General features: G+C 40.9%; 1 protein-coding gene across 1 annotated transcript; it reads left to right on the forward strand.

Annotated features, from left to right (window-relative positions):
* On the forward strand, positions 1-27,132 carry LOC109832183 (pectinesterase-like). Its single transcript, XM_020399614.1, has 4 exons — positions 1-110; positions 20,040-20,355; positions 22,475-22,488; positions 26,447-27,132. Exons 1-4 carry the CDS (start codon positions 66-68, stop codon positions 27,119-27,121), a joined length of 1,050 nt encoding a protein of 349 aa, XP_020255203.1. The 5' UTR covers positions 1-65; the 3' UTR covers positions 27,122-27,132.

The raw sequence follows: 27,683 nt of genomic DNA on the forward strand, positions 1-27,683 counted from the left end.
CGCACGATGAGGTTGATCGTAGGCTGCGGGCGAGGGTCCTCGAGGGCATTGATCACGTGATACGCATGTGCGCCAACTCTCTGGCGATGGTCAGAAATGGGACGTCTCCGGTGTGTTCTCTACAGTACTTTTTGTTGTTTTGTTCTGATTTCCCGGATTAATTATGTTTTTTTTCCAATGTCGAGGTTTTGTGATACGTACGGTGCCTCTTCATCTTCTATTTACGTGTTATTTGAATATATACGTACCAAAGTCTATAACACTCTAAAGTATATTCTTCTTACAAAAAAAAAAACAAACAAACAAACATTTAGTAATGGCAATATCAAAGTTAAACTTCTAGAATTTTTGGATAAGTTTTGGGTCGGTAAAACTTAAAAATCCCTTTGTTCATTACTATTCGTATCTTTCTACTTAAACTTGTAGTTTTGCTTTTTGTAGGAATTAATGTTTCGTTAAGTTATTATTAATGAAACAAGAGATAATTAACGTCACTGGTACAAACGATGGCATTCCAGACGGAATATTCCGTCTGGAATAGTTAAAAAACCGTCTACAATAGCTATTCCAGACGGAATTCCGTCTGGAATAGCCGTCTAGTTAGTTTCCGTCTGGAAAAGTGTAATCCAGACGAAAAACCCGTCTGGAAAGCTTTCCAGACGGAAAAAAAATCCGTCTGGAAAACTTTTCAGACGGAAAATCCGTCTGGAAAAAACCGTCTGCGATGTACTGCAGACGGTTTTTCCCAGATGGTTTTTCCGTCTGGGAAAAACCGTCTGCGATGTACTGCAGACGGTTTTTCCCAGACGGTTTTTCCGTCTGGGAAAAACCGTCTGCGATGTACTGCAGACGGTTTTTCCCAGACGGTTTTTCCGTCTGGGAAAAACCGTCTGCGATGTACTGCAGACGGTTTTTCCCAGACGGTTTTTCCGTCTGGGAAAAACCGTCTGCGATGTACTGCAGACGGTTTTTCCCAGACGGTTTTTCCGTCTGGGAAAAACCGTCTGCGATGTACTGCAGACGGTTTTTCCCAGACGGTTTTTCCGTCTGGGAAAAACCGTCTGCGATGTACTGCAGACGGTTTTTCCCAGACGGTTTTTCCGTCTGGGAAAAACCGTCTGCGATGTACTGCAGACGGTTTTTCCCAGACGGTTTTTCCGTCTGGGAAAAACCGTCTGCGATGTACTGCAGACGGTTTTTCCCAGACGGTTTTTCCGTCTGGGAAAAACCGTCTGCGATGTACTGCAGACGGTTTTTCCCAGACGGTTTTTCCGTCTGGGAAAAACCGTCTGCGATGTACTGCAGACGGTTTTTCCCAGACGGTTTTTCCGTCTGGGAAAAACCGTCTGCGATGTACTGCAGACGGTTTTTCCCAGACGGTTTTTCCGTCTGGGAAAAACCGTCTGCGATGTACTGCAGACGGTTTTTCCCAGACGGTTTTTCCGTCTGGGAAAAACCGTCTGCGATGTACTGCAGACGGTTTTTCCCAGACGGTTTTTCCGTCTGGGAAAAACCGTCTGCGATGTACTGCAGACGGTTTTTCCCAGACGGTTTTTCCGTCTGGGAAAAACCGTCTGCGATGTACTGCAGACGGTTTTTCCCAGACGGTTTTTCCGTCTGGGAAAAACCGTCTGCGATGTACTGCAGACGGTTTTTCCCAGACGGTTTTTCCGTCTGGGAAAAACCGTCTGCGATGTACTGCAGACGGTTTTTCCCAGACGGTTTTTCCGTCTGGGAAAAACCGTCTGCGATGTACTGCAGACGGTTTTTCCCAGACGGTTTTTCCGTCTGGGAAAAACCGTCTGCGATGTACTGCAGACGGTTTTTCCCAGACGGTTTTTCCGTCTGGGAAAAACCGTCTGCGATGTACTGCAGACGGTTTTTCCCAGACGGTTTTTCCGTCTGGGAAAAACCGTCTGCGATGTACTGCAGACGGTTTTTCCCAGACGGTTTTTCCGTCTGGGAAAAACCGTCTGCGATGTACTGCAGACGGTTTTTCCCAGACGGTTTTTCCGTCTGGGAAAAACCGTCTGCGATGTACAATATATGACGCAAACGTAGAAACGGGGAGGCCGATCGGATATCGTTCCGATACCGACGAGCCCTGACAACAGCATGTATTTCACGAGCTTGAATCCACAAGCTCTAAGTTTCTCAAAGTTGAGAACAAAACAAAGAGAAAATTCTCTTAATTGAATAATTGAAAAGTTAATTTACAATTTACGAAAGGAACTAATACTTATAACCAACTAAATATATCCTAACTCTAATAAAAAAAGAAACTCTAAGTCTAATTAAAAGGAAATAACCAAATCCAAAAAAGAAATAACAAAAAGGAATTCTTTCCTAATCTGAAGTCTGAGTCGACACGAGGCGTCTCGACTAGCACCGCCTTTCGTGTCGACTGGACCTAAGTCGACTAAGCATGTCGAGTCATTCCGCCTTTCGTGTCGACTAGAATGTGTCGACTCGTCCTGTCGCCTGTCGTCTCATCCTGTCGCTTCGAGTCGTCTGCTCGTCTCGGTTGGGTTGGGTCGACTCGTCCTGTCGTCATCTCGACTCGTCTGTACTGTTTTCGTCTCGTCTGGTTTAAGTTGAGTCTCGTCTCGTCCATCTGTTCAGTCGACTCGACTACTTTTTTTCTCGGTCCGTCCAATACTTGATCTCATGCATCATTACTTATAGAAGATAGAGTAAATGCCAAAGTGGCAATATATATAAGGTAGAAAAATCAAATCAAATTTTTTTAGGAAAAAGATTTAGACAAAAATATTGACACTACAACCTTTTTTTATTTTTTTTGATGTAAAAGATTTATTTTTCGTAGCTGTCATTAGCTTCCTTCAAAAGTTCAAAATATACTAAATAAAGACTGATGTTCAATTTTTCATGTTTATTAAGAGAAGTAATCAAGTCATTTTCAATTAGTCATAGCAAAAAGAAATGGATAATATATAAATGTGAAATGGAGCAGTTTAGGGTAAGAAACTCCTAGTCACTCTTAAATGGTGCAAAGACTTTTCTTCAAGTTGATCAATTTGCTGGCGGCTTGGATAAATCAAATTAAATAGAGAGAAGAAAAAAGAGTAGACGTGTCGGCATTCATGCAGTACTATTATTTTGACATTGAGAGTATACATATACTTGCATGGGACCATATTAATGTAACATTAGAGGAGACTGAGTCACATGTTTTATACTAACCCACAGTAGTTTTTTGGATAATGAAACTCTAAGATAGGGATTGATATGTACATGTGTCCGAGCGAGACCGTTTCTTGTATGGAAGTTGAGAGTTGCTTGTGATCTTGTCACTTGGACTTTGATGAGTCTGAATGCCATTAGAGATATATATATAGCTGAAAGAGATTCAACATATATCTTGAGCTTCACTAAGTAAAGAAACCTAAAATTTTGACCTTAAAAAATTTTAAAACTCAATGTGGTCATATTAAAATTCTGTGGTTCTGTTTTACTAAAAGTGAAGGTGGTTCTGTTTTGGGCTTTTAAGCTTTTATAGCATTAGAGGAGGTGTTGAGGGTTGTGTTACTAAAAGAGATAGTAATATTATAATTCTGTGTCTGCCACCCTTCTCAACTCAACATATGTATACTTTTTTCGGCAATAGATGTTTCAGTTTTAGTTTCTTGCTTTTAGTTTGGATACAAATCACTACAGTGCAAATCATGGCGCCTAGTTACAGGAATCTGTTTCAAAAGCTTATGTCTCACATTAAAAGAATGGCATTAAGACTACAATTAACAAACTCACCAACCACATAGAATCACGGGTCATCGTCATCGTCGATATCCCTCCTTTGCACGCCGCTACTGCTTCCTCCAGCAAGTCCAGTCTGAAAATATGGTGATTTAAATTTAGAGTATGAAATTTAGCAATAGAAGACATGTATTATTAATATACCTGTGTGCCAGTGTCAAAATCTACATTGTCCATGACTTCTCCAAATAATTCACCCGAAATCTTGTCGGACAAGCACAATACGATGTGTGTGAAAATATCATCGCTAGTGGGGGATGGTGGCAAATCTGAAACCATAGCTTTCGTTAGCTGCATGAGTAGTGTATGGTCGATCTTACCGCGCAAATAACGAGTGACGCGCAGAATTGTAGCAGTGGCAAAACTCCTTGAAGATGATCCTGTCACAGTCGAGGATGCTGAGGACGCTGTGGATGATTTTCTGGATGTACACCGTGAAGCTCCAACCCCCATCAATGGAAATCTGCCCCGGTTATTATACCCCATCACATTCATAGCGATGGAATCATTTTCCTCTCTAGACAATACATGAGGGTCATCAACAGCTTCTTGGGTAGCACGTAGTGCTGCATCCTTTGACGCAGCATCAATAGTATCCTAAATCACATAAGGAAGAGACATATATTTGATTGGCAAAAAATGAATTGAACATGAACATATTACATAAGATATAATGATTTATTTTTAAAATTTTTACCACCAACACCATGTTTTCTTTAATCTTGACATCATCTTTATATGTCGAGCGAAAGGTGCCGTAAGCTAACTTTGCCTTCAAATTGATCGGCATTATCGGCTTCCCCTACAAAGTATAATAAATTAAAATTGTTTGGCCATATTGATAATTGTAGCATGTGAATACAATATTTAAATATTATACTGTGTCTCGACAATAACGGTACTCAAGATTGGCAAAGGACGTCGATCCCAAGTGGTGGTCAAGCTTGCGCTTACTAAGACGGTTCGTCGAGCCCTTCTTAGATTTATTCTACAAAACAATATATGTTACTAAAGAAGAAATGTATCTACAAACTGTACTGCGTATCAATATTAAAATGATCAATACCTGCGCTGACTCGGTATCCTAATAAAAAAGAAGCGCCGTGAAATGATCGATGTCAACCCTCTCATCGACATTCAAATATCTCTGCCAATCTTGTGTATATTTGTCATATGTTGATACCTTCAGCTCATGCCGCCACTGTTTGAGCACGACCTCAACCTTTATGTTGAAAACATAGTGCCACGCTCCAGGGTAATCCTCAAGACAATAGTAATCCTATTTAAGAGGCAGCTTAAAAATGCAAAATTATATTTACAAAAGTCACATAAGCAACACACTATTTGAATAAGGGAATATACACATAATAAAATTTAATCGATATAGGCTGAAATGTTAAGGTAAACACACATGTTTGTTTCCCAGTCTGATGATATTTCAAAATGGTTTGTCTTGATATTATACAGTCTCATAGTAAGTTAACATCACATTTCTGACATCTCCAATTCATTTGCTCTACAGGGTTTTGTTTCAGCTGTAAATAATATGCGCTCATTTGTTCCAGCTATATATGACTGCACAGTTAGTGTTCCCAAAGATCAACCCTCTCCTACAATGCTTAGAATTTTGAAAGGACAATCATCAGTGGTATGTTTACCAGATGCAGTTTCCTAGGTGCTCTATTTGAAATGTCTGTGTGAAAGTTTTTTTAGTTTTTAGTTTATCATTGTTAGTGGGGATCTTAATTCATTATTTAATTCTTATAATTGAATGCATCATGGTGCAAACTGCCAAAAAGCAATAATTACAGTAAACAAGAAATTCAGAATTAGGATAGATAGAATACATCATTGTAAGATCATAGAATATAGTCTCAAGGATGACTATCATAGAATATAGTCTCAAGCAATAATTTACATACAATATAAACTTTATAACCATATCAGCTTCATCTATGTGGGATCCCAATTAATAGGTATATATCCGCTACTTCTATTTTGTATTCTTGACATGATGCTTTACTAGATAAGCACATAGTGGAAGGCACTTTTGGTGAAGAACTATGTAAGCCAATCGGTCGGCCCATTAAATCATTAATGGTAAGTAATTATGCGTCAATGTATTATGATTCCTATACCATCAGTTCTAAAATATATTATGATTCCTAAGAAATGAATTTAAGGAACTCATTATATGAACATATAAAATTCGTCTTCTTATGTATTCTTATGTATTTTTGAAGCATTAATCAAGAACATCTAGTGAAATGCACTAAACTAGATAAACATATATCATCAGTTCTAAAAATATGTATTCTTATGTATTCTTATGTATTATGATTCCTAAAATATACAATTTTATAGTACTCAAGTATTGAAAAATACTGAACTAATGAACATATACCATCAGATCTCTCCATATATCTTCGTATGCTTTCCATGGAAGCTCCTTGAATTTGAAGTACGGGTTCACTATAGTCGCTCTCCGTACTAAAACACCGATGTAGTTGTTCAATTTTTTCGACCAAGGTCCGATTGGCAAATTATCGGACCACTGAAGAATACCCCGAAATCCGGTCGGTGCTTGTTTTGAATCGGGCTTGCTAGCACCCCGTCCAATCTGTTCTTTATCATCTCGCTTCGCCCCTACATTGTCAACATGTTTAGTACCCACTGGTTAAGTGAAAAAATGCAGCCGGGAATTAACAAATTTACTAATTTACCTCTCTTCACTTCTCTATTCATCGCAGCAAGAGCAAGTTCCCTCCTCAATTTCATCATATCCCTCAGTTCAGCTAGCCTTTTCTGTGCTTGCGGGTGATTCTTCATGGCATTAGTTTTTGATATGATCGATTCTGGAGGCAATGGTAGATGTCTAACATCCGGAGTCCAGACACGTAAATCGGACCCCGCTGCTGGCTGCGAAAATGAAGGTGTCCAAGTACCCTCTGAACATCAATAAATAAGATAATAACCTGTAGCGTCCAAAAATGGAATCATTTTTCAACCATTTGATACATGGACAAACGATTTCTGAAGTGCAGGATAAGTACCAATTTATCCTAGATCTGGATCTGATGGATAGTAATATTTGTACAATTTTCAACTATAATATAATTTTGTATTAAACTCTGTCAAATGTACTGACTGAAGTCTTCTTTTTGCTCATTCTGAAAGGAAACAGTTGATAATCTTCTATTAACCTTTTACTATGTTATCTTGAGGTATCTCAAGATTTAATTTAAAGCAGTTGCTAAGTGCCAAATAATTTGACTATGAAATAAATTGCAGAATGGACCCACTTCCTGACGATATGCCAAATAATTTGACTATGATTATGTTATCTTGAGGTATCTTAATGTAAACATACACTTTGAAGTATCAGTAAACAAGATAGTCAATAAGATAGTCAATAACCTGTAGTGGGGGATGCATGTGTATCACTGAGTCCGGGTGAAGAGTAATTTGTGCCTGGAATATTATCTATGCAAACAAAAAAGTGTTCACTAACAGACAATAGATCTGAAAATGCTAGAGTTACACTTTAAATATGATTGAATTATCAATATAAATACCTATATGAGGCGATAAAGCTAGAGTTGTGTCCCGCAGGCGACCTGATAATTCAACATCATCTACACATAAAAAAATACTTAATGAGTACAAATTATGAGCGAAACATATTACTTTGAGTTGTCCAGAGATAATTGATAATTCATACCTATATCTCTAGGTGATGCCCGATGTGCCTCATCAAGATGCTCTGACCCTAGGCTGGTAGACCTTGACCGATCACGCGATCGATCAAATAACCTTGTATTCTTCATCTGTACAATTTGAATTAGGAGATGCAAAACAAGAAATACCTTTATGCAATAAAATATTATATTGCAATTAAATATAATCATAACATAATGCGATTACTGAATTGACTTATTAAAGATGTATACCTTCCGTAGGTTGCTATTTTCGTATTTTTCGAGGTGAATCTAGTATTGTTCTGGCGATATTCAATGTTGTCTGTTTTCGCCTACTAATTCTTGACCTTGTTTGCACATCTGGCTCGGGTCCTCTATCACTGGCTAAAATTGGGTTGTCAGCCTGAATCTCTGCGTCTGTCATATCAAGCATGACGTTCTGAGGGTAAGAGAAGTTTTGCCAAATTTCATCAGACGACCCAATTGGTTCGTTGTCCTCATCACTATCATCGTTATTATTAGGGAGGACAATAGATCTTGGCTCCTTATACAACACGACCCAATCGTGTGCAACATTTGGGTCTTTCACATAGAAGCACTGGTCCGCCTGTTCTGCGAATATGAACTTCTCATCTAGATAAATCTCTTTGTCGAGATTTACAAGTGTAAACCCATAGTGATCCCTGCGCGGTTTGGCAGGACTCCATCGAACCTTAAACATTGTATATTTACGCTGAGTTTGTTTGCCATATCCGTAAATCACCTCTACAATATCTTCCAACTGGCCATAATATAATATGTCAGCTTCAACTGGGTTCTGATCTCTTATGCTTGAAAAACATTCCTGAGCAAAACACCCCATGACCCCACTATTTTGTGTTACCCTTTTATCATCGGTCGCCACTGTTTTAAACTTATATCCATTAATGATGTGTTCACTATATCGTCTTACTTCATAGTAAGGACATTGTACGTGAACTAAAATATCTTCAGATAGTACGACACCAGCGAGAACGTCTTTCTCAACCTAAACCGAACATCAATCGAACTAAAAATTATCTTTGTCTGATTAAAAAATTTAAATTGAAAAATACAATAATAGTGCTACGCTACTTACATCGGTTCTGAACCAATCGGGAAAATCTTTGATGTGTTTTTTTTGAATAGCATGTGCTGCATTCATGCCTGATATTTCAGTGTTAAGCTTCTCCAGATGTCGCCTATTAGAACAATGAATATGGTTGTATTTGTATAATGAAAGTAAATAATTCATCCAAGGTCAACATTGCTATATTAATATATATTACCTTCGATAATCGTTGAAAATGTCAAGATTATTCAATACATATGCATGAACCTGCTCCAAGTCAGATCTTTGATATTTTACGAGTTTCTTCTCCTTAGTTGGGGTTTGATCAGCTGTTACACGATTGCGCATGTAACGTGATGCAAACGTATGACATTCGTTGGTCACGTACCCTTCAGCCATAGAACCCTCTGGACGAGCTCGATTGCGAACGAGGCGCTTCATAAATCCCAAATATCTACAATAACTCAAACTTTATGAACTACAACTCAAGGGATAGGACAAATTAAAGATGTATACATTACATATGAAATTAATACACATAGTGAAGTTCCTAACCTCTCAATTGGGTACATCCAACGGTACGATACAGGACCCGCAACTATTGCCTCTCTTGCTAGATGTTGAGTAACATGGACCATGATCGTGAAAAAGGAAGGAGGAAATATTAATTCCAGGTTGCATAAAATTAATGATATTTCTGTTTCAAGCTTTTTAAATTCATTCACATCTATAACTTTGGAGCACAATTTTCTGAAGAACCCACAATACTCCATAATAATTTTCGATGCATCTTTCTCCATATTATTACGCAATGCAACCGGGAGTAATTGATGTAGAAGAACATGATAATCGTGTGTCTTTAGGCCTAAGAGTTTCCTCTCCTGCACCTGAACATTATTTGATATATTAGCTGAATACCCATCTGGTGACTTTACTGATTTAAGGACCTCACAAAATCTCTGCATCTGCTCTGTCGACATCGTAACACGAGAGGAAGGCTTATGTTTTTTCTTAAGACCAACATCTTGTTCTTGCAACTCTTCTCGTATATTCAATGCAGCTAAGTCTTGACGAGCCCTTAGGTCATCCTTTGACTTATTAGGATCTTGAAGGAGAGTTGAAACTATATTGTCACAAACATTTTTCTCAATATGCATGACATCCAAGTTATGCCTGATTTTAAGCTTTTGCCAATATGGTAGCTGGAAGAAGATACTGAATTTACTCCATCCCTTTGGTAATTTATCGACTCCATTATCAACATATGCCCGTTGGATTGCTCTCTTCCTCTTCAGTGTCTTTTTCTTTTTCCCGGAGCCTCTAACCTTGAGTGAGTCGTACTTAGAATATCGGTTCTTACCAAATCTTATTTTTGGAAGATGCTCAAGCAACTTTACAATATCAGCACCGGTCATTTGACGTGGTTTATTCCTAGTCTCAACAGTGCCATCAAACTTATTGCTCAATTTTCTGTATTTATGGCCCGAGGGCAACCATCTCCTGTTGAACCAATAACAACATTTTCGACTATATGGTAAGTGAAGGCCTTCAAATTCTGGGCCACATACTGGACAAGCAAACTTGCCTTTTGTCGACCAACCAGAAAGATTAGCATAAGCTGGAAAATCATTAATTGTCCACATTAGGATAGCACGAAGTCTAAACGACTCTTTTGCATGTGCATCATATATCAACATACCTTCCAACCATAACTGTTTTAGCTCATCAATTAAGGGCTCTAAGTAGACATCAATATCATTACCCGGTGCATGCTTACCCGGTATCAGTAATGAGAGTATCATATACGGTTGTTTCATACAAAGCAGTGGGGGTAAATTATATGGCATTAAGACAACTGGCCATGTAGACCAACCTGAACTCATAACCCCGAACGGATTGAATCCATCGCTAGCAAGCCCAAGTCTGACATTTCTGCATTCATGAGCGAAATTAGGAAAAGTCTTATCGATATGCTTCCAAGCCTCTGCATCAGCTGGATGTCTCAACTTACCATCTTCTATACGACCCTCTTTGTGCCACCTCATGCTCTTAGCGGTGTCTTTGTTCATATACAGACGTTGCAATCTAGAAACTAATGGAAAATGGCGAAGCACCTTAGCTGGAATCTTGCTCTGCATGTACACTGACTCTGTTGTCCGCCTTGTTGAAGAGCGGGTGCGTTGTTTCCATCGAGATACTCCACATGTTGGACATTCCTGAAGTTCTTTATTATCCTTATAGTAGAGAATACAATCATTGGGACACGCATCAATCTTATTGTAATCAAGTCCCAAATCGGAAACAATTTGCTTAGCCGCATAAGTTGTTTTAGGAATGCTACGCTCTCCTCCTGGAACTACCTTCCGCAACAAATCAAGAAGCATTTCGAAATAAGTATTTGCCATTCCACTGAGGTTCTTAATATGCAAGAGCTCCAACATAAATGAAAATCTGGAGTACTCGGTGCAACCCTCATACAGATCCTCTTCACTGTCCTCCAGTAGTTTCATTATACGATCCAAGTCCTCAGGAATATGAGCATCTCCAAAGCCTTCTGGGTCATCAACATCTTGAATCTCAGTTGCATCTTGGACATCATCTACGATATCATCTTCACTGTCATTGTTAATATCGTATTCGGTATGGCTAGGTCCACCTTCAGTTTGTAAATTTTCTGTATCATCTATATCAAGAGCATGACTGGCATCAACATGCACATCTGGTACTTCAATTTCAGTATGGCCTTCCCCGTGGTAGGACCAATATTTATATTCAGCATAAAACCCAGAGTTTGCTAAGTGACTTCATATTTCATCTCTATTTTTCAGCTTCATATTCTTACATATATAACAGGGGCAGTACATTGCACCGCTACTTAAATTATTTGGGTTCATTTCGGCATACTTCATGAAGGCTTCACATCCATCCCTATAACGTCGATCGCGAAACCGTTCAATCCTAGGGATATCTATCCATGACTTGTCAGGAATTTTCCTCATCTGTAGGTAATATCTAATTAGAAACTCTATTTGATAATAGATAGTATACCCATATATTTTATACTATTCTTAAACATACGTTGCAGCATTTAAGTTAGGCTCATTGACTTATGTTTGAAACTCATTAAGGTAGCTTCAACTAATTAGCACCGTCTAACGGCTGTCATAGGAAGGCTTCTATCCCATTAAGAATATAGTAGTGCTTACATCCAACTTCATATACTTTGTATATTTTTATTTCCTGAAAATTTCGGCAGTACCTACCCATTGTTCTCCCTGTACACTGTGCGTATGTTATTATGCGTATTGATAATATACCAAAACACAGAACATACGCTTATTGTACACGGAGAACAACAGGTACGAGTTGCCGAAATTTTCAAGAAATGAAATCATACAAAGTATACAAAGTTGGATGTATGCACTACTATATTCCTAACCCGTCCGAGAAGGACAGATCCAATAATTACAAATTTATATACCAAATCTTTCCTAGTATAATATAAAATGAACGATCATTTTTGAGTAGAAAACTTTATCTCCTTCCCAAAAATTCGAGTCGTTTATCTTATATTATAACCTCAAAGAATTGGATGTAATTATTGGACGGGAGTCTAAAGATAACGTGATATTTTTTCACCTAAATTGGATATATAACACATTATTATATAATATTGTGTTATATATCACTCTATTCTTTTGAAAACATTTTCTTCTATAACTCACACTAAATTTAAAATATTGTTGTTAGCAAGACCACAAACATCGAAAAACGGTCGGCACGCAAGCCATCGGCGGCCAGTAACATAAGGTTTGCTTTATTGACATCTCTGGTTGGAGTAAACAAGGTTCTAAATCTGTCTCATATCAATTTGCCCTTTCACATCACAAAAATATGTCCAGCACAAGAGTAAGCAGAAAACAAATATCATATATTGTGATATTTGAAGGACTTCGGAGCAACTCCAAAGACTACTTGAGAGATTAATATACAAAAAATTCGAAAATTTTAAAAACAGCAATTTTCGAAGCCATACCTTGAACCCAATCAGAAATGGCAGCAGCTTGAGGAGAGCAACCCGAAGAGAGGAGGAAATAAGCTACAAAAGAGAAAAGCCTAGCTCAGATCTAGGGTTTCGTTGTACACGGGGAGAGAGAGGAGAAAGGGGGAGATCGAAACCCTAGCTCAGATCTAGGGTTTCGACGAGAGAGGAGAAGGGAAGAGGGGATCGGAGAGACAGAGGTTACCTGCGTGCGTACGTTGAGTCAGAACTTGGTTTCTCGGCGGCAGCGGGGTATCTCGCCGGCGACGATCCCCGAGAGAGTGGCTGAGATCGAAGGGGAAGCGAGGGGGTTCGATGTAGGGGAGAGAAGAAAAACAAGAGAAAACTTGTTGTATATTTTTTCTTGTCATTTTGAGCTCAACATACGGATATATATAGGGTTGGAAAAGATGTTACAAAACCCGTAATTAATTCTGTAACGTTCGTCATAAATTTTGTAACGTTCCCCATAATTATATAGCCGTTACACATATTTTTAATTGCTAATTAAAACATGTTTTAATTACAAAAATTTATTATTATTCATGAAGGCAAAATTGTCTTTTCTTAACAAAATATCTAACAGTCCCCCCCCAAAAGGCAATATTGACTGAAAATAATAAATCAATAAATAAATCACAAAATAAATATAGGTTGGGCAACCTTTCGTATCGTGAATTCGGGAGAGGTAGCTCTCGGCTTTGAACCTTTCCTTAGTGGGTTCATCGCCACCTGAGGGACATAATGGACTAGGCCTTGAATTAGGCCCCTTTAATCAGGTATTGATGAAAACACACACAATACGCTTCATCTATTGAGCAAAGCGGGTTGAGCGTTAAAGGCCATGCTCACAAAAAACCGACTCATGAGAGTTTCTAGGGGTCAGCCCTGTCCCCCCCAACCGCGGCCATCACGGTTCCTCTCACGTAGGTAAGTCCTCAAAGGGTACTACAGCTGTTTATTTAATACCCCCCACAATACACGCGTTGGACTTATTAAGAGTAAAACTCAGCCTAGCCAGCTGTATCATAAGAGCATCGTCACCATAGAGAAGGGGTAGTAGCAAATGCTACATAATGATATATAAATATATCTAGGTCGATGCTCCACACGAGAGTCACTTGTCCAGCTTGTTTCTACCACATTGAACCGACATTGGGACTACGTCTCCAAATAAGGGTTGGGTTGCCGCTGTCAGTGACCTCATTTATGGGCTTAACCCCATCTCCCTCGATGAATCCAGAACCACACTCCTGGATAATCCCTTAGTCAAAGGGTCAGCAAGATTTTTCTCAGACTTTACAAAGTCCAAGATCACAACTTTGCCTAATAGGCGTTGTACAGACTTATATCTTATTTGAATATGTCTGTTATGTTTTTTATTTACATGTACTTGCTTTAGAAGCTCTATGGTAGATCTAGAATCAGAGTGAATGGAAATAGGAGGAGAGGGTTTAGGGACCAAAGGAAGTTCAGATAGAAGATCTTTTAACCATTCGGCTTCTGTGCAAGTAGTATCAAGAGCAATTAGCTCAGATTCCATGGTGCTCCTGGCAATTATTGTTTGCTTACATGATTTCCAGGATACAGCAGCACCACCAAAAAGAAATACATATCCAGATGTAGACTTTACACTGTTGGAATCCGTGACCCAATTGGCGTCACTATACCCTTCTATAGCATCAGGGTAACCAGTGTAAGTCAAGCAATAGTCAATTGTGCCTTTTAGATATTTGAATACTCTTTCTAAGGCAGACCAATGATCTTTGCTAGGGTTGCTAGTATACCGACTCAGTCTCCCTACAGCATAAGCTATATCAGGTCTGGTTCGGTTGGATATGTAAAGAAGAGATCCAATCATCTGAGAATATTTTAGTTGGGAGACAGGTTCACCTTCATTCTTCTTCAAAGGTATAGAAGAATCATAAGGTGTGGAAACAGGTTTAGAGTTATGAAAGTTGAATTTGATTAGCATTTTATCAATGCTATGGGAAAGACTCAAAGATATTCCTCTAGTGTCTCTAGAGATTTTCATTCCAAGTATCATGTCTGCAAGACCTAAGTCTTTCATATCAAAATTTTTTGGAAAGATAATCCTTTACCTTTGAAATTAATTCAAGTGTTGTTCCAAAGATAAGGATATCATCAACATAGAGACAGAGAATGACATAGTCATTGTTTATCACTTTAGAATAGACACATTTATCGTATTCATTCACAGTGAAGCCATATTGTGCAATGACGTTGTCAAATTTCTGGTGCCATTGTTTAGGAGCTTGTTTAAGACCATACAAAGATTTAACAAGCTTACAGACTTTGTTTTCCTGACCCTTGGCAATGAGGCCTTCAGGTTGGTGCATATAGATTTCTTCATCTAAATCACCATTCAGGAAAGCAGTCTTGACATCCATCTGATGTATGATAAGCTTATGGATAGCAGCAAAGGCTAGTAATACTCGGATAGTTGATATTCGGGCTACAGGAGAATATGTATCAAAATAATCAATGCCCTTTTGTTGAGTAAAGCCTTTAGCTACTAATCTAGCTTTAAATTTATCTATGGAACCATCAGCTCTGAGTTTCTTCTTGAATATCCACTTACAACCAATAGGTTTACAACCTGGAGGTAAGTCGGTGAGTATCCAAGTATGGTTTTCCATGATAGATTTAATTTCATTATCAATGGCTTCTTTCCAGAAAGGAGATTCAGGTGAATCCATTGCTTCTTGGAATGAGCTTGGATCACCTTCAACAAGAAAGGTAAGGAAGTCTTCTCCAAAATCCTTTTCGATTCTACCTCTTTTGCTTCTTCGAGGTTCAATATCAAGAGGTTGAAAAGAACTGGAAGATGGAAGATCAGAAGGAATGGATGATCTGGGATTTTCTGAGATTTTAGATTTGAAAGGAAAGATGTTTTCAAAGTAGACTGCATCTCTTGCTTCAATGATGGTATTGTTGGATATGTCACTGATTTCAGATTTGATGACTAAAAATCTGTTAACATTGCTATCAAGTGCATATCCAATAAAAGCAGCATCTACAGTCTTAGAACCAATTTTTCTCTTCTTAGGTTCGGGAATAGCTACTTTAGCCAAGCAACCCCAAACCCGGAAGAAATTTAGATTAGGAGATCTCCCCTTCCAATATTCATAAGGAGTTGTATCGGAATATTTCTGGGGAATCCTATTGAGAATGAAGCAAGCAGAAAGAAGAGCTTCACCCCAGAGATTTTCAGGTGCTCCTGAACTGAGTAACATACAGTTCACCATGTCCATTAGGGTTCTATTCTTTCGTTCAGCTACCCCATTAGACTGTGGTGTGTAAGGAGCAGTAACCTCATGAATAATACCGTATTCTTGGCAATATTCAGTCATATGATTTGAGGTATACTCCCCCCCACGATCAGATCTTAGAATCTTGATCTTCCTGTCAAGTTGGTTCTCAGATTCAGCTTTGAACACCTTAAACCTATCTAAGACTTCATCTTTAGTTTTGAGAAGATAGGTGTAACAATATCTGGAGTGATCGTCTATAAAAGTCACAAAATATCTCCTACCCCCTCGGGTGAGAACTCGGTTAGAGTCACACACATCACTATGAATTAATTCGAGGGGTTCAGAGTTTCTAGTTATAGACTGGAAGGGTTTTTTAGTGTGTTTCCCTTGAACACAGATTTCACATTTAGATGAGAGATTATGAGAAGATTTAGGAATGAGGTTTAATTTACTCATTCTCTGCAAGGTTTGGAAATTTACATGTCCAAGTCGTCCATGCCAAACATCACAAGACTCAACAATTTGAATAACAGAAGACTCAGAAATTTCATTAGAACTGGATTTGATTACATTGAGTTTAAAAAGGCCATTACAGATAAAACCTTTTCCTATGAAAACATTACTCTTTGTAATCACAAATTTATTGGATTCTTTTACAATCCTATAACCAGCTCTAAGAAGAAGAGATTCACTAATCAGATTGCGACGGAGAGAAGGAACATGATAAACGCCTTACAGATGAAGAACTTTCCCAGAAGTCATGGTGAGCTCTATACGTCCACTTCCTATTATTGTTTTAGTGGAGTCATCTGCTAAGCTTATGCTTCCTCCACGTGATTCCTGATAATTTGAAAACCAAGAGCGGTCATTACAGACGTGGATATTTGCTCCGGAATCCAAATACCAATCAGTGGAAGAAGTTAGAGAATTTACAAGATGAGATGAAGAGGCTAACCTGAAGGAGGTTGGATTCATTTCAATCATATTAACTTTGTTGGATCCATTTCCTTTAGGGGCAGGTTTGGCCGGTTCCTTCTTCCGAAAGAAACAGTTGTGAGCCATGTGGTTGGTTCTACCACAGACAAAGCAGAACTTCTCATCAGACTTATGGCTGGAAGAATTGGGATTTGGTTTGAAGGTAGATTTGTTGAAAGGTTTGTTGAAAGATTGTTGGTTTTTCTTGAATTTCTTCCCTTTGGGTTTGAAATTCTTAGATTTAGGCTTATCCTCTACTAAGTTTACTTTAGCTTTTGTTTCATTCTTGGTATTGGAGTTTTTCCTATGCTGGTCTTCAATACGAATAGCCTTGAGGGATTCAGTTAAAGTTAGATCTCCTTGCTTGTGTCGGAGATCTCCAGCAAATCTAGATCAGGAGGGAGGAAGTTTATCAATCAAACATGAAACTTTATAATCGTCAGTAAAAGTATTTCCTTTTGATTGGAGATGACGGAGGAAATCTAGGAATTTATGAATTTGATCATTAATGGGCTTGTCATCAACCATTGTGAACTTATTGAAAGAGGAAGAGGTGAAGCGCAGAATTCCGGCATCATCATAGCCATATTCTGCTTCAAGAGCATTCCATAGTTCTTTTGCACTTTTGAACTCATAATATATGTCATAAAGGTTGTCCGCAAGTGCACTAAGGATCCTATGACAACAATGATAGTTGATTTCTTCTGGTTTCATAGAGCTAGAAAAAGAGCTAGCACCAGAACCAGAAGTAGAAGGAGCAGGATCAGGAGTCAAAGGTTGAGAACCACTAGTAGATGACTCAGAAATGTCAATAGCAGATAAAAGACCTAAGGTAGTGAGCCAGTATTTCATCTGATTAGCCCACCGTTTATAGTTAGCACCGGTAAACTTCTCAGGTTTGACACTTTTTGAATGATCAGGAATTGCCATAAGTCCAATTCAAGTTTACTAGTCTAGGTAGATGTAATCTGATTTAAAAATAATTTTGTCAATATTACTAGACCAGAAACTTAATTAAACCTGCTCTTAACCAAAAACTCTAAAAGTGAAAAGATTAAAGTTTTACTCGGGTAGTTTGGCCAGGTAAGGATAGTACTAGAGGTTGATCAATGATCGATTAAATACCTCGTTTCTTGCAGAGCGCTTTACGCAACCCTTAAACCTTTCCTTAGACACCAACTAATCCAAGAAAACTTGAACCGGTTCACTTAAAGATTTTTTGTTTATGACAGATACTGAATTTGAGCACAGAAGCAATAAAGAAATAATATTTTTTTAACTAATTTAGATGCAACAAGTTAAAACAATTAACTAATACAACAAGTAATTAAAATATATGAAATTCGGGTGAACAGTAATCCCGATGAACAATAATTTTTTTTTTAATTTTAAAAACTAATTATCTTAACAGAAGAATATAATTAATCTTCTAGAGTGCTGTCAAAACAGGAATATAATAATATAAACAAATTAAGGAGTTAGAAAATTCAGGCCTGATTGGGAGCAGTCGTGATATCACTGCTCTAGAAGATTAAGGACTCGTCTATCCCCTGGCGCAATTTGTCCTCTCTCCCCTAGCGGTAAAAACCCCCGGAATCGGCCGGCCTCTGCACTCGGGCGTGAGACACAGAGCTTATGCTCAGACAAAAACAGTTGCCCAGAAAATAGAATATGTAAATGTAGCCGAAATCTTTTTTCTTGGAGGTATAAGAGTAGAGAAGAGAAGAGAGTGTAGAGATTTTCCTCTTCGTTGGTGTATTTCTGAATGAGCTCCAAGCCTCCTTTTATAGGTGATGAAAGGTGTAACCCCCGCTGAATCCAAGGGACCGTTACGCACGGTTAATGCTTCCGTTACCCGCATGCAGCCGTTACAAAATGTGTAAAACGTGCAAAAATGAAGGCTTGAGAAGCAAAAGGTGTGCGGCTGCGGCGTGGCGTGCGGGCGGGCGTGGCGAGGCGCGGCGTGGCGTGCGTGCGCGCGCGCGTGTGTGGTAGAACCGCAAAGCCCACAAAACCCAAAACACTATTCAAAGCCCAATAAGGAGAGAACCATTATATACCCTTTACTATTCATCTCATTTTCCGATGTGGGACTATTCACAAAGGCAAAATTGCCTTTTCATGAACAAAGCTTCCAACACTAAATCTGTCTCATATCAATTTTCCCTTTCACATCACAAAAATATGTCCAGCACAAGAGTAAGCAGAAAACAAATATCATATATTGTGATATTTGAAGGACTTCGGAGCAACTCCAAAACTAATATGGAATTGTCAAAAGACTACTTGAGAGATTAATATACAAAAAATTTTAAAAATTTAAAAACAGCAATTTTCGAAGCCATACCTTGAACCCAATCAGAAATGGCAGCAGCTTGAGGAGAGCAACCCGAAGAGAGGAGGAAATAAGCTACAAAAGAGAAAAGCCTAGCTCAGATCTAGGGTTTCGTTGTACACGGGGAGAGAGAGGAGAAAGGGGGAGATCGAAACCCTAGCTCAGATCTAGGGTTTCGACGAGAGAGGAGAAGGGAAGAGGGGATCGGAGAGACAGAGGTTACCTGCGTGCGTACGTTGAGTCAGAACTTGGTTTCTCGGCGGCAGCGGGGTATCTCGCCGGCGACGATCCCCGAGAGAGTGGCTGAGATCGAAGGGGAAGCGAGGGGGTTCGAAGGGCTGGGATCGGAGGGATTAAACCCTAGCTTAGATCGAAGAGAAGGAGATCTGAAATTTTCGTGAGGGGATCGAAGAGAAGAGGATCTGAAATTTTTTGGATAGGGGATCGAAGAGAAGGGGGGAGATCTGAAAATTTCGTGAGGATTAAAAGGAAAAGGGGGTTTTTTATTTTCTTTAGGTGGGTCCCACTATTCTAGACGGACAAATCCGTCTGTAATACTTCCTAGACGGAAATTTCCGTCTGGAATAGTGGGACCCACCTTTTTTTGAATTTTAAATGCAAAAGAAAGCTACAGTAGTTATTCTAGACGGAAATTTCCGTCTAGAATACTATCTAGACGGAAATTTCCGTCTAGAATAAATTATTTCAGACGGAATAATACAGACGGATATTTTCCGTCGCGGCATTTAGCATCCTAGACGGAAAAATTTCCGTCTAAGATAATCCGTCTACCCCACCATCGTCATTTCTGAAAAAAAAATTTAAAAAAATGTCTACGGTGGTGCAAGCTTCTAGGCTGCCGTCAACCAAATGGACGGAGAGGTTAGAAGGGGAGGAGCAGGCGGAGGTGGAGGTCAACGTTACGGTGGCGGCAGACGGAAGCGGGGATTTTAGGACGGTGGGGGCCGCGGTGGACGCGGCGCCGGAGAAAAGTAAGAGTAGGTATGTGATCGAGATAAAGGAGGGGAGGTATGACGAGTATGTGTTTGTTGGGAAGAAGAAGGTCAATCTGATGTTTGTGGGGGCGGGGAGGGGGAGGACGGTCATTAGTGGGAACAAGAGCGTGGCGGATAAGTTCTCCACCTTCTGGACCGCAACCCTGGGTTAGTACGTAGCGCTGTTTCCTGTTCATTAATTTAACTTCCGCGGGGATAAATACATATTTCGCATAAAATATAAAGGTCAAAAATGTAAATTAAGGGCTATATATGCTCACCACAATTTTCGAACTCATGAGTTAAATATTGTTCTTGCACTTGAAGCACTTCATATGAAAAAGAAGAAGAAAAACTACGCATTTCCCTATACTGAATCTTACCTAGTCAAAAAATGTAACATCTTACGTTTGTTTATATATTTTAAAGAGACCAAGATCTGAAAGCCTTCATCCTTTAGGACATGATCAGTTCAGTAATTCACCAGCTCAACTTTTGGCATGTATAACAGTCCACTAGCAAGGCCAAGCTAGGGACCTCCATACCCAGTTTTTCTCCTCAATTTTCATGCTTCTTCAATCCACGCCGACCTGTCCCGCCATCAACGTGGTCCTCTTCATTTTGCCCAAACTTCAAACCTCATGTTGATACTACTCATTAATGTACGTAGTATATGCCCCTCCAAATAGGGAAGCAGCAACAACTGACCTTTTACACTTTGGGCTCGCTAGCTAGGCACCATCCACGTGACATTAGGATCATGCAATGTCAGGGGTGAGGCTATTTAATTAAGGGGATCATTAATTGTGATTTACGTTCAAAATTTTAACTGGATCATTAATTGGTTGCTTCTCAAGTTGGCCATGCAACTGCCGCATTTATTAATTATAGTTTGCAGCAAAACAAACTGCTGCGCCTCATGCGAAACATCTCGGTTAATAAACAACTTGTTGCATTGGCCGATGCAGCTGTAGAAGGAGATCTATTCCTCGCCCGCGACCTGACGATAGAAAACACCGCCGGCCCGTCAAAGGGCCAGGCGGTGGCCCTCCGCGTCAAGGCCAACTTCTCTGCCTTCTACAACTGCGACATCCTGGTATTGGGAATTTAACGCTGAAACCCCTAATGCAACAGAAACGCGGTATAGAAAAAGTACACCAAGATTTAACGAGGTTCGGCAACTGCCTACGTCATCGGGAGCCACACAGATAATTTCTTATTAATCAAACAAGAAATTACAATTTAGGAGCATATCTCAAAACTGAGATTTCTCAAATAAACACTGTAGCTACAGTGTTAATAATCAAAGGGTATGAACCCTTTCAATTCTCACTTGAGAATAAATACCCCACAATATAAACCCCACTTTAATTCCTCTCTCTCTTCTTAATCTCTCTTTTAATCTCCCCTCAAAATTCCCGTTGAGAGCTGGAGAAAAAATCGCCTCTGCGATTTTAGGGCAGCCGCCGCCAGAGAAGAAGAAATCGGAGGAGAGGGGGAAGAATCAGCACCGCAGCAGTGAAACCCTAGGGGGCCTTTATATAGGCGAGGTGGATGAGCTGGCGACAGCCTGTCGCCAGCGGCCCGCACACGCAAAGGTGGGAGCACTCGAACGCAAAGGTCGGCATCACCCAAAAAACGCCGAGGTCGGGTTCGCACGCAGAGTTCGGGGTGGGTGCGAACGCAGAGCTCGAAGGAGGGGGGTTCGAACGCAGAGCTCGAAGGGTTGCGTTCGTCGACTTCGCCTGCGTCATCTCCGCCATTCTCGAGCTCGTCGGAGCTCGTCGGAACTCCACCGCCGTCGAAGGTTTGGTTTCCACCCCCAAATTTAACAATCTCCAACTTGGAGACCAAACTGACGCCAGCAGGCTATCTCATCAAGATCCTCTCCTGTGTGGCTCCGCCCTCATCATCTATGCATAAAGGCCAACTGAAGTTGCGCACAACTCCAGTTTCTGAACATGCACCGTCTTTGTTAACATATCTGCTGGATTCTTACTTCCTGGAATCTTTTCCAGTTTCAACACGTCATCTTCCAACAGGGATCTGATGAAGTGGTACCGAAGCGCAATATGCTTCGTTCTAGAATGAAATGCTGAATTCTTCGCCAAGTGTATCGCACTCTGACTATCACTGTGTAAAACATTCTTCTCCTGTTTGAATCCCAGCTCTGTCAACAAACCCTGAAGTCATATTATCTCTTTACTGGCTTCAGTCACTGCAACATACTCAGCTTCCGTAGTGGATAGGGTAACGATCTTCTGTACCTGTGACATCCAACTAACAGCTGTAGTTCCGACGGTGAATACATAGCCGGTGGTGCTTCTTCGGTGATCAACTTCGCCGCCGAAGTCTGCATCTACGTACCCTTGCACTTCCACCTCTCCCTTACCAAAGTGCAAACACTTCTGTGTGGTGCCTCGTAGATATCTCAGAATCCACTTGACCGCTTCCCAATAAGCTTTTCCTGGATTCGACATAAACCGGCTGACCACTCCCACTGCATGCCTAATATCTGGTCTTGTACAGACCATTTCATACATCAAGCTTCCAATAGCTGAGACGTAAGGAACCTGAGCCATACTCTCTTTCTCTTCTTCTGATTGAGGAGACTGATCCTTTGACAGACGAAAATGGCTGGCCAAGGGTGTGCTCACAGGCTTGGCATCGCCCATGTTGAATCTCTGTAAAACACGGTTGATGTATCCCGTCTGAGATAACTGCAAGAGACCTCTCTTCTTATCTCTCGTGATTTGCATTCCAAGGATCTTCTTCGCTGGACCCAAGTCCTTCATGTCAAACTCTTTTGACAGCTGCTGCTTCAAACTCTTGATATCCTCCATATCTGCTCCTGCAACCAACATATCATCAACATACAGCAGTAGGATGATATAGTTGTACTGATAAATTTTGAAGTAGCAACAGTGGTCGGCGTTGCACTTCTGGAAACCTTCCTTGTGCATGAAGCCGTCAAACTTCTTGTACCACTGCCTTAGGACTTGTTTCAGACCATACAAGCTCTTCTTGGGTCTGCACACCAGGTTCTTCTTCTTTTCTTCTGAGAAACCTTCTGGCTGGTGCATGTATATCTCCTCTTCTAGATCTCCGTGAAGAAACGCCGTCTTCACGTCTAACTGCTCGAGATGAAGATCTTCAATTGCTACAATACTCATCACGGTCCTGATAGTATTTAGCTTCACCACGGGAGCGAAAATATCGGTGTAGTCAATTCCTTCCTTTTGTTGGAAACCTTTGACAACTAGCCGGGCCTTATATCTTCTGGAACCATCTTGCTCCTCTTTCACCCGGTACACCCATTTGTTGTGGAGTGCCTTCTTACCCGTGGGCAACTCAGCTAGTTCCCACGTCTGGTTTGATATGAGAGACTTCATCTCATCTTTCATTGCAAGCTCCCACTTGCTCGCATCTTCACACTGACAAGCTTCATCAAAGTTTTCAGGCTCCCCGCCATCTGTCAACAACAGATAGTTCATGTATCTCCTGTTGGGTACAGGAGGACGAGAAGATCTTCTTAATATCGGAGCTGGTGCGTCGGGCTCCTGCGCACCATCTTGTCCAACATGCTCTTCTTACTGAGGACCCTCTGCATTGGGTTCTTCCGAGAGGTTACTCGGGACATCATCTGCATCTACAAATATTGACTCGCTCTCTGAGTCATCTGTCTTGTCCATGTCCTTGTACATTACCTTCTCGTTGAATATCACATCTCTGCTCCTAATCACCTTCTTGTTTTCGTTGTCCCAAATGCGGTAGCCGAACTCATCTTCACCATAGCCGATGAAAGTGCATTTCTTTGACTTGGGATCAAGTTTATTCCTGCCTTGATCACTAATGTGCACGTAAGCTACACAACCGAAAACTTTAAGATGTGAGAGTTTTACCTCTTTTTCACACTATACCTCCTCTGGTATTCTGTGCTCCAATGGAACCGATGGACCTCGGTTGATCAAGTAAGCTGCTGTGTTGACCGCTTCTGCCCAGAACTGCTTCGGTAGGCCTGACTGTACTCGAATGCTTCTGGCTCTCTCTGTCAACGTTCGGTTCATCCGCTCAGCTACACCATTTTGCTGAGGCGTGCCGGGCACGGTTCTCTCCATTCTGATCCCGTGCTCATAGCAGAACTTCTTGAATCCGGTGTCTTCATATTTACCGCCATTGTCGGTCCTGAGCTTCTTTATTCTCAGACCGGTCTCATTCTCGACCATAGCTTTCCATCTCCTGAAAGCATCAAATACTTCTGACTTATGCTTCAGAAAGTAGACCCACACTTTCCTAGAGTGATCATTGATAAAAGTCACGAAGTAGTGTTTTTCACCAATGGACACGGTGGTTGTTGGTCCCCAAACATCTGAGTGAACGAGCTCTAGCTTCTGCTTCCTGGGGGTTCTGCCACTTGCCTGAAAGCTGACTCTCTTCTGCTTTCCAAGTATACATTCTTCACACATATCCATCTCCACTGACTGCAGTCCTGGGAGTTTTCCCTTTGTGTGCATGATTTTTATCCCCTTTTCACTCATATGACCGAGTCTTTGGTGCCACAGCTTTGAAGTCTCATTGCCTGCTGCAACTGAGATCAAACAATGTGTACCTGCTGTCATATATAGGGTACCAGTCTTTCTGCCTCGGGCAATTGTCATTGCGCCCTTTGAGATCTTCCAATCATCTCCATGGAAGGTTGTGGTGTATCCTTCGCCAGCTAACTGGCCTACGGATATTAAATTCTTTCTCAGGTCGGGAATATGCCTAACATCCTTCAGCTCCCATACTGACCCGTTCAACTTAATTTTCATCACGCCTTTGCCCATAATAGCACATGGTTGATCATCACCAAGATATACGTATCCAAGATTTCCGGGAGTATATTTCTCGAAGAATTCTTTCTGAGAAGTAGCGTGGAACGACGCTCCTGAATCTAACACCCAAGATTCCTCCTTGCTCTCCAAAGAGCATATCAATGCGTCGTCTCCTCCTGAAGTGGATGTGACATTCACCTCTGCCTTCGCCTCCTTCTCCTTCTGTGCACTCTTGCACTGATTCTTGTAATGCCCGGTCTTTCCACAATTCCAACACTCGATAGCCTTCGAGCTGTTGCTTGGATTCCTTGATTTGGACCTCCTGTCCTTTGATCTACCTCTGTAGTTTGATTTTCCTCGTCCGTTTCCTCTGGTTGAATTTCTACCTCTTGACTCTGTATGCAATACTGAAGAGGTTGTAGCTTCACCAGTCTCTCGCCGTCGGATCTCCTCACTGAGAACCAAATCACGAACGTCGCCGAACTTTAACTTTTTCTTTCCCGACGAGCTACTCACAGCTGTGACTGTAGCGTTCCAACTATCTGGTAGGGAAGACAAAAGGATCAACGCCCGAACTTCATCATCAAACTCAATCTCAACTGAACTCAATTGGGTTGTAACCGTATTAAGTTCATTGAGGTGTTGTGCTACTGACGCGCCTTCCGCCATTTTCAGATTGAATAACCGCCGCATCAAATGAACTTTGTTCGCAACTGATGGCTTCTCATACATAATTGAGAGAGCTGCCATAAGACCTGCCGTGGTCTTCTCCTTTGCTATGTTGAATGCAACATTGCGAGTCAACGTCAATCTGATAACTCCGAGGGCTTGTCTATCTAGAAGGTTCCACTCTTCTTCCTTCATAGAATCCGGCTTCTTCCCCGATAGTGGTTGATACAGATTTTTCTGATACAGATAATCCTCTATCTGCATTTTTCAGAATCCAAAATCTGATCCATCAAATTTCTCAAGTCTTATTTTTGCCTCATCTGTGGCCATGGCTCCCACTTGAATCTGACTTGTTCTAGATCGTTTCACGCTCTGATACCAATTGTTGGGAATTTAACGCTGAAACCCCTAATGCAACAGAAACGCAGTATAGAAAAAGTACACCAAGATTTAACGAGGTTCGGCAACTGCCTACGTCCTTGGGAGCCACACAGATAATTTCTTATTAATCAAACAAGAAATTATAATTTAGGAGCATATCTCAAAACTAAGATTTCTCAAATAAACACTGTAGCTACAGTGCTAATAATCAAAGGGTATGAACCCTTTCAATTCTCACTTGAGAATAAATATCCCACAATTAAAACCCCACTTTAATTCCTCTCTCTCGTCTTAATCTCTCTTTTAATCTTCCCTCAAAATTCCCGTTGAGAGCTGGAGAAAAAATCGCCTCTGCGATTTTAGGGCACCCGCCGCCAGAGAAGAAGAAATCGGAGGATCTATTCCTCGCCCGCGACCTGACGATAGAAAACACCGCCGGCCCGTCAAAGGGCCAGGCGGTGGCCCTCCGCGTCAAGGCCAACTTCTCTGCCTTCTACAACTGCGACATCCTGGGCTACCAAGACACGCTGTACGCCTTCCACGGCCGGCAGTTCTACCGCAACTGCCTGATCCGGGGGACCGTCGACTTCATCTTCGGCAACGCCGCCGTCGTCCTCCAAGACTGCGACATAGAAGTTCGTCAGCCCAACCCGGGCCAGAAAAACATGGTCACGGCCCAAGGGCGCAATGACCCGGATGAGCCCACGGCCATATCGATCCATCGGTGTAGGATTGGGGCGGAGCCCGGGTTTAACAAATCCTTGAACCCGTCGTACTTGGGCCGGCCCCGGAAAGAGTACTCGAGGGCAGTGATTATGCAGTCCAATATCACTGAAGTGATCCATCCAGCAGGGTGGCATGAGTGGGATGGGCGGTTTGCACTGGATACTTTGTATTACGGTGAGTATAATAACAGTGGGCCTGGTGCTGATACGGCCCAAAGAGTTAACTGGACTGGGTATAGGGTTATTTATAATTCTACTGAGGCCCAACAGTTTGCTGCTGGGAGCTTGATTACTGGTTCAGAGTGGTTGGGGTCCACAGGGTTCCCCTATTACCTTGGATTGTGAGTCCAGATGGATCTGGGAATAATATACTAGCACATTTATGCAGGGTTCCCCTATTACCTTGGATTGTGAGTCCAGATGGATCTGGGAATAATATACTAGCACATTTATGATTTAGTTAGCTTGGCTTGTTGTTTGGATGATCATGTAAGACTTATGCTAGCTTAGTTCTACGGAAGAAAAGGGACCCACATCTTGGCTAGCAACACCATAAGTTTAGATATGACTAACTAATGCATGGTAGCTGCAGTAAAAAGGTTTCATTTAACCTCACTAGCTCACTAAAAGGGGGGAAAAGGAAAACAAGAGAAGGCTTCATTTAACATAATTGAGCAATTTGGAACTTTACTTCTTGTACGTTGTTAATTCAGAGTAAGAATTCTATCAGAATCACCCACGGTGCAGAACTCACTAAGCCAAATAAGGAAAGTGGTGAAAAGACCAAACCACCTCTCTCTAAACCAAAAGGTGAGTTGATGTCGAAGACTCCATATGCGAGCGCGGTTGGGAGCTTGATGTATGCGATGGTATGTACAAGGCCAGATTTGTCACGGGCGGTGAGCAT

This window comes from Asparagus officinalis, chromosome 3 (assembly GCF_001876935.1).
Source record: "Asparagus officinalis chromosome 3, Aspof.V1, whole genome shotgun sequence".
In the NCBI taxonomy this organism is placed as follows: domain Eukaryota; kingdom Viridiplantae; phylum Streptophyta; class Magnoliopsida; order Asparagales; family Asparagaceae; genus Asparagus; species Asparagus officinalis.

What these genes read in the sequence shown, in the direction of transcription:
- LOC109832183 (XM_020399614.1), top strand. Translation starts at nt 66, where the DNA reads ATGTGCGCCAACTCTCTGGCGATGGTCAGAAATGGGACGTCTCCG. An exon ending in TCAGAAATGGGACGTCTCCG is followed by an intron (nt 111 to 20,039) that starts GTGTGTTCTCTA and finishes ACGGTGGTGCAA; the next exon opens with GCTTCTAGGCTGCCGTCAAC.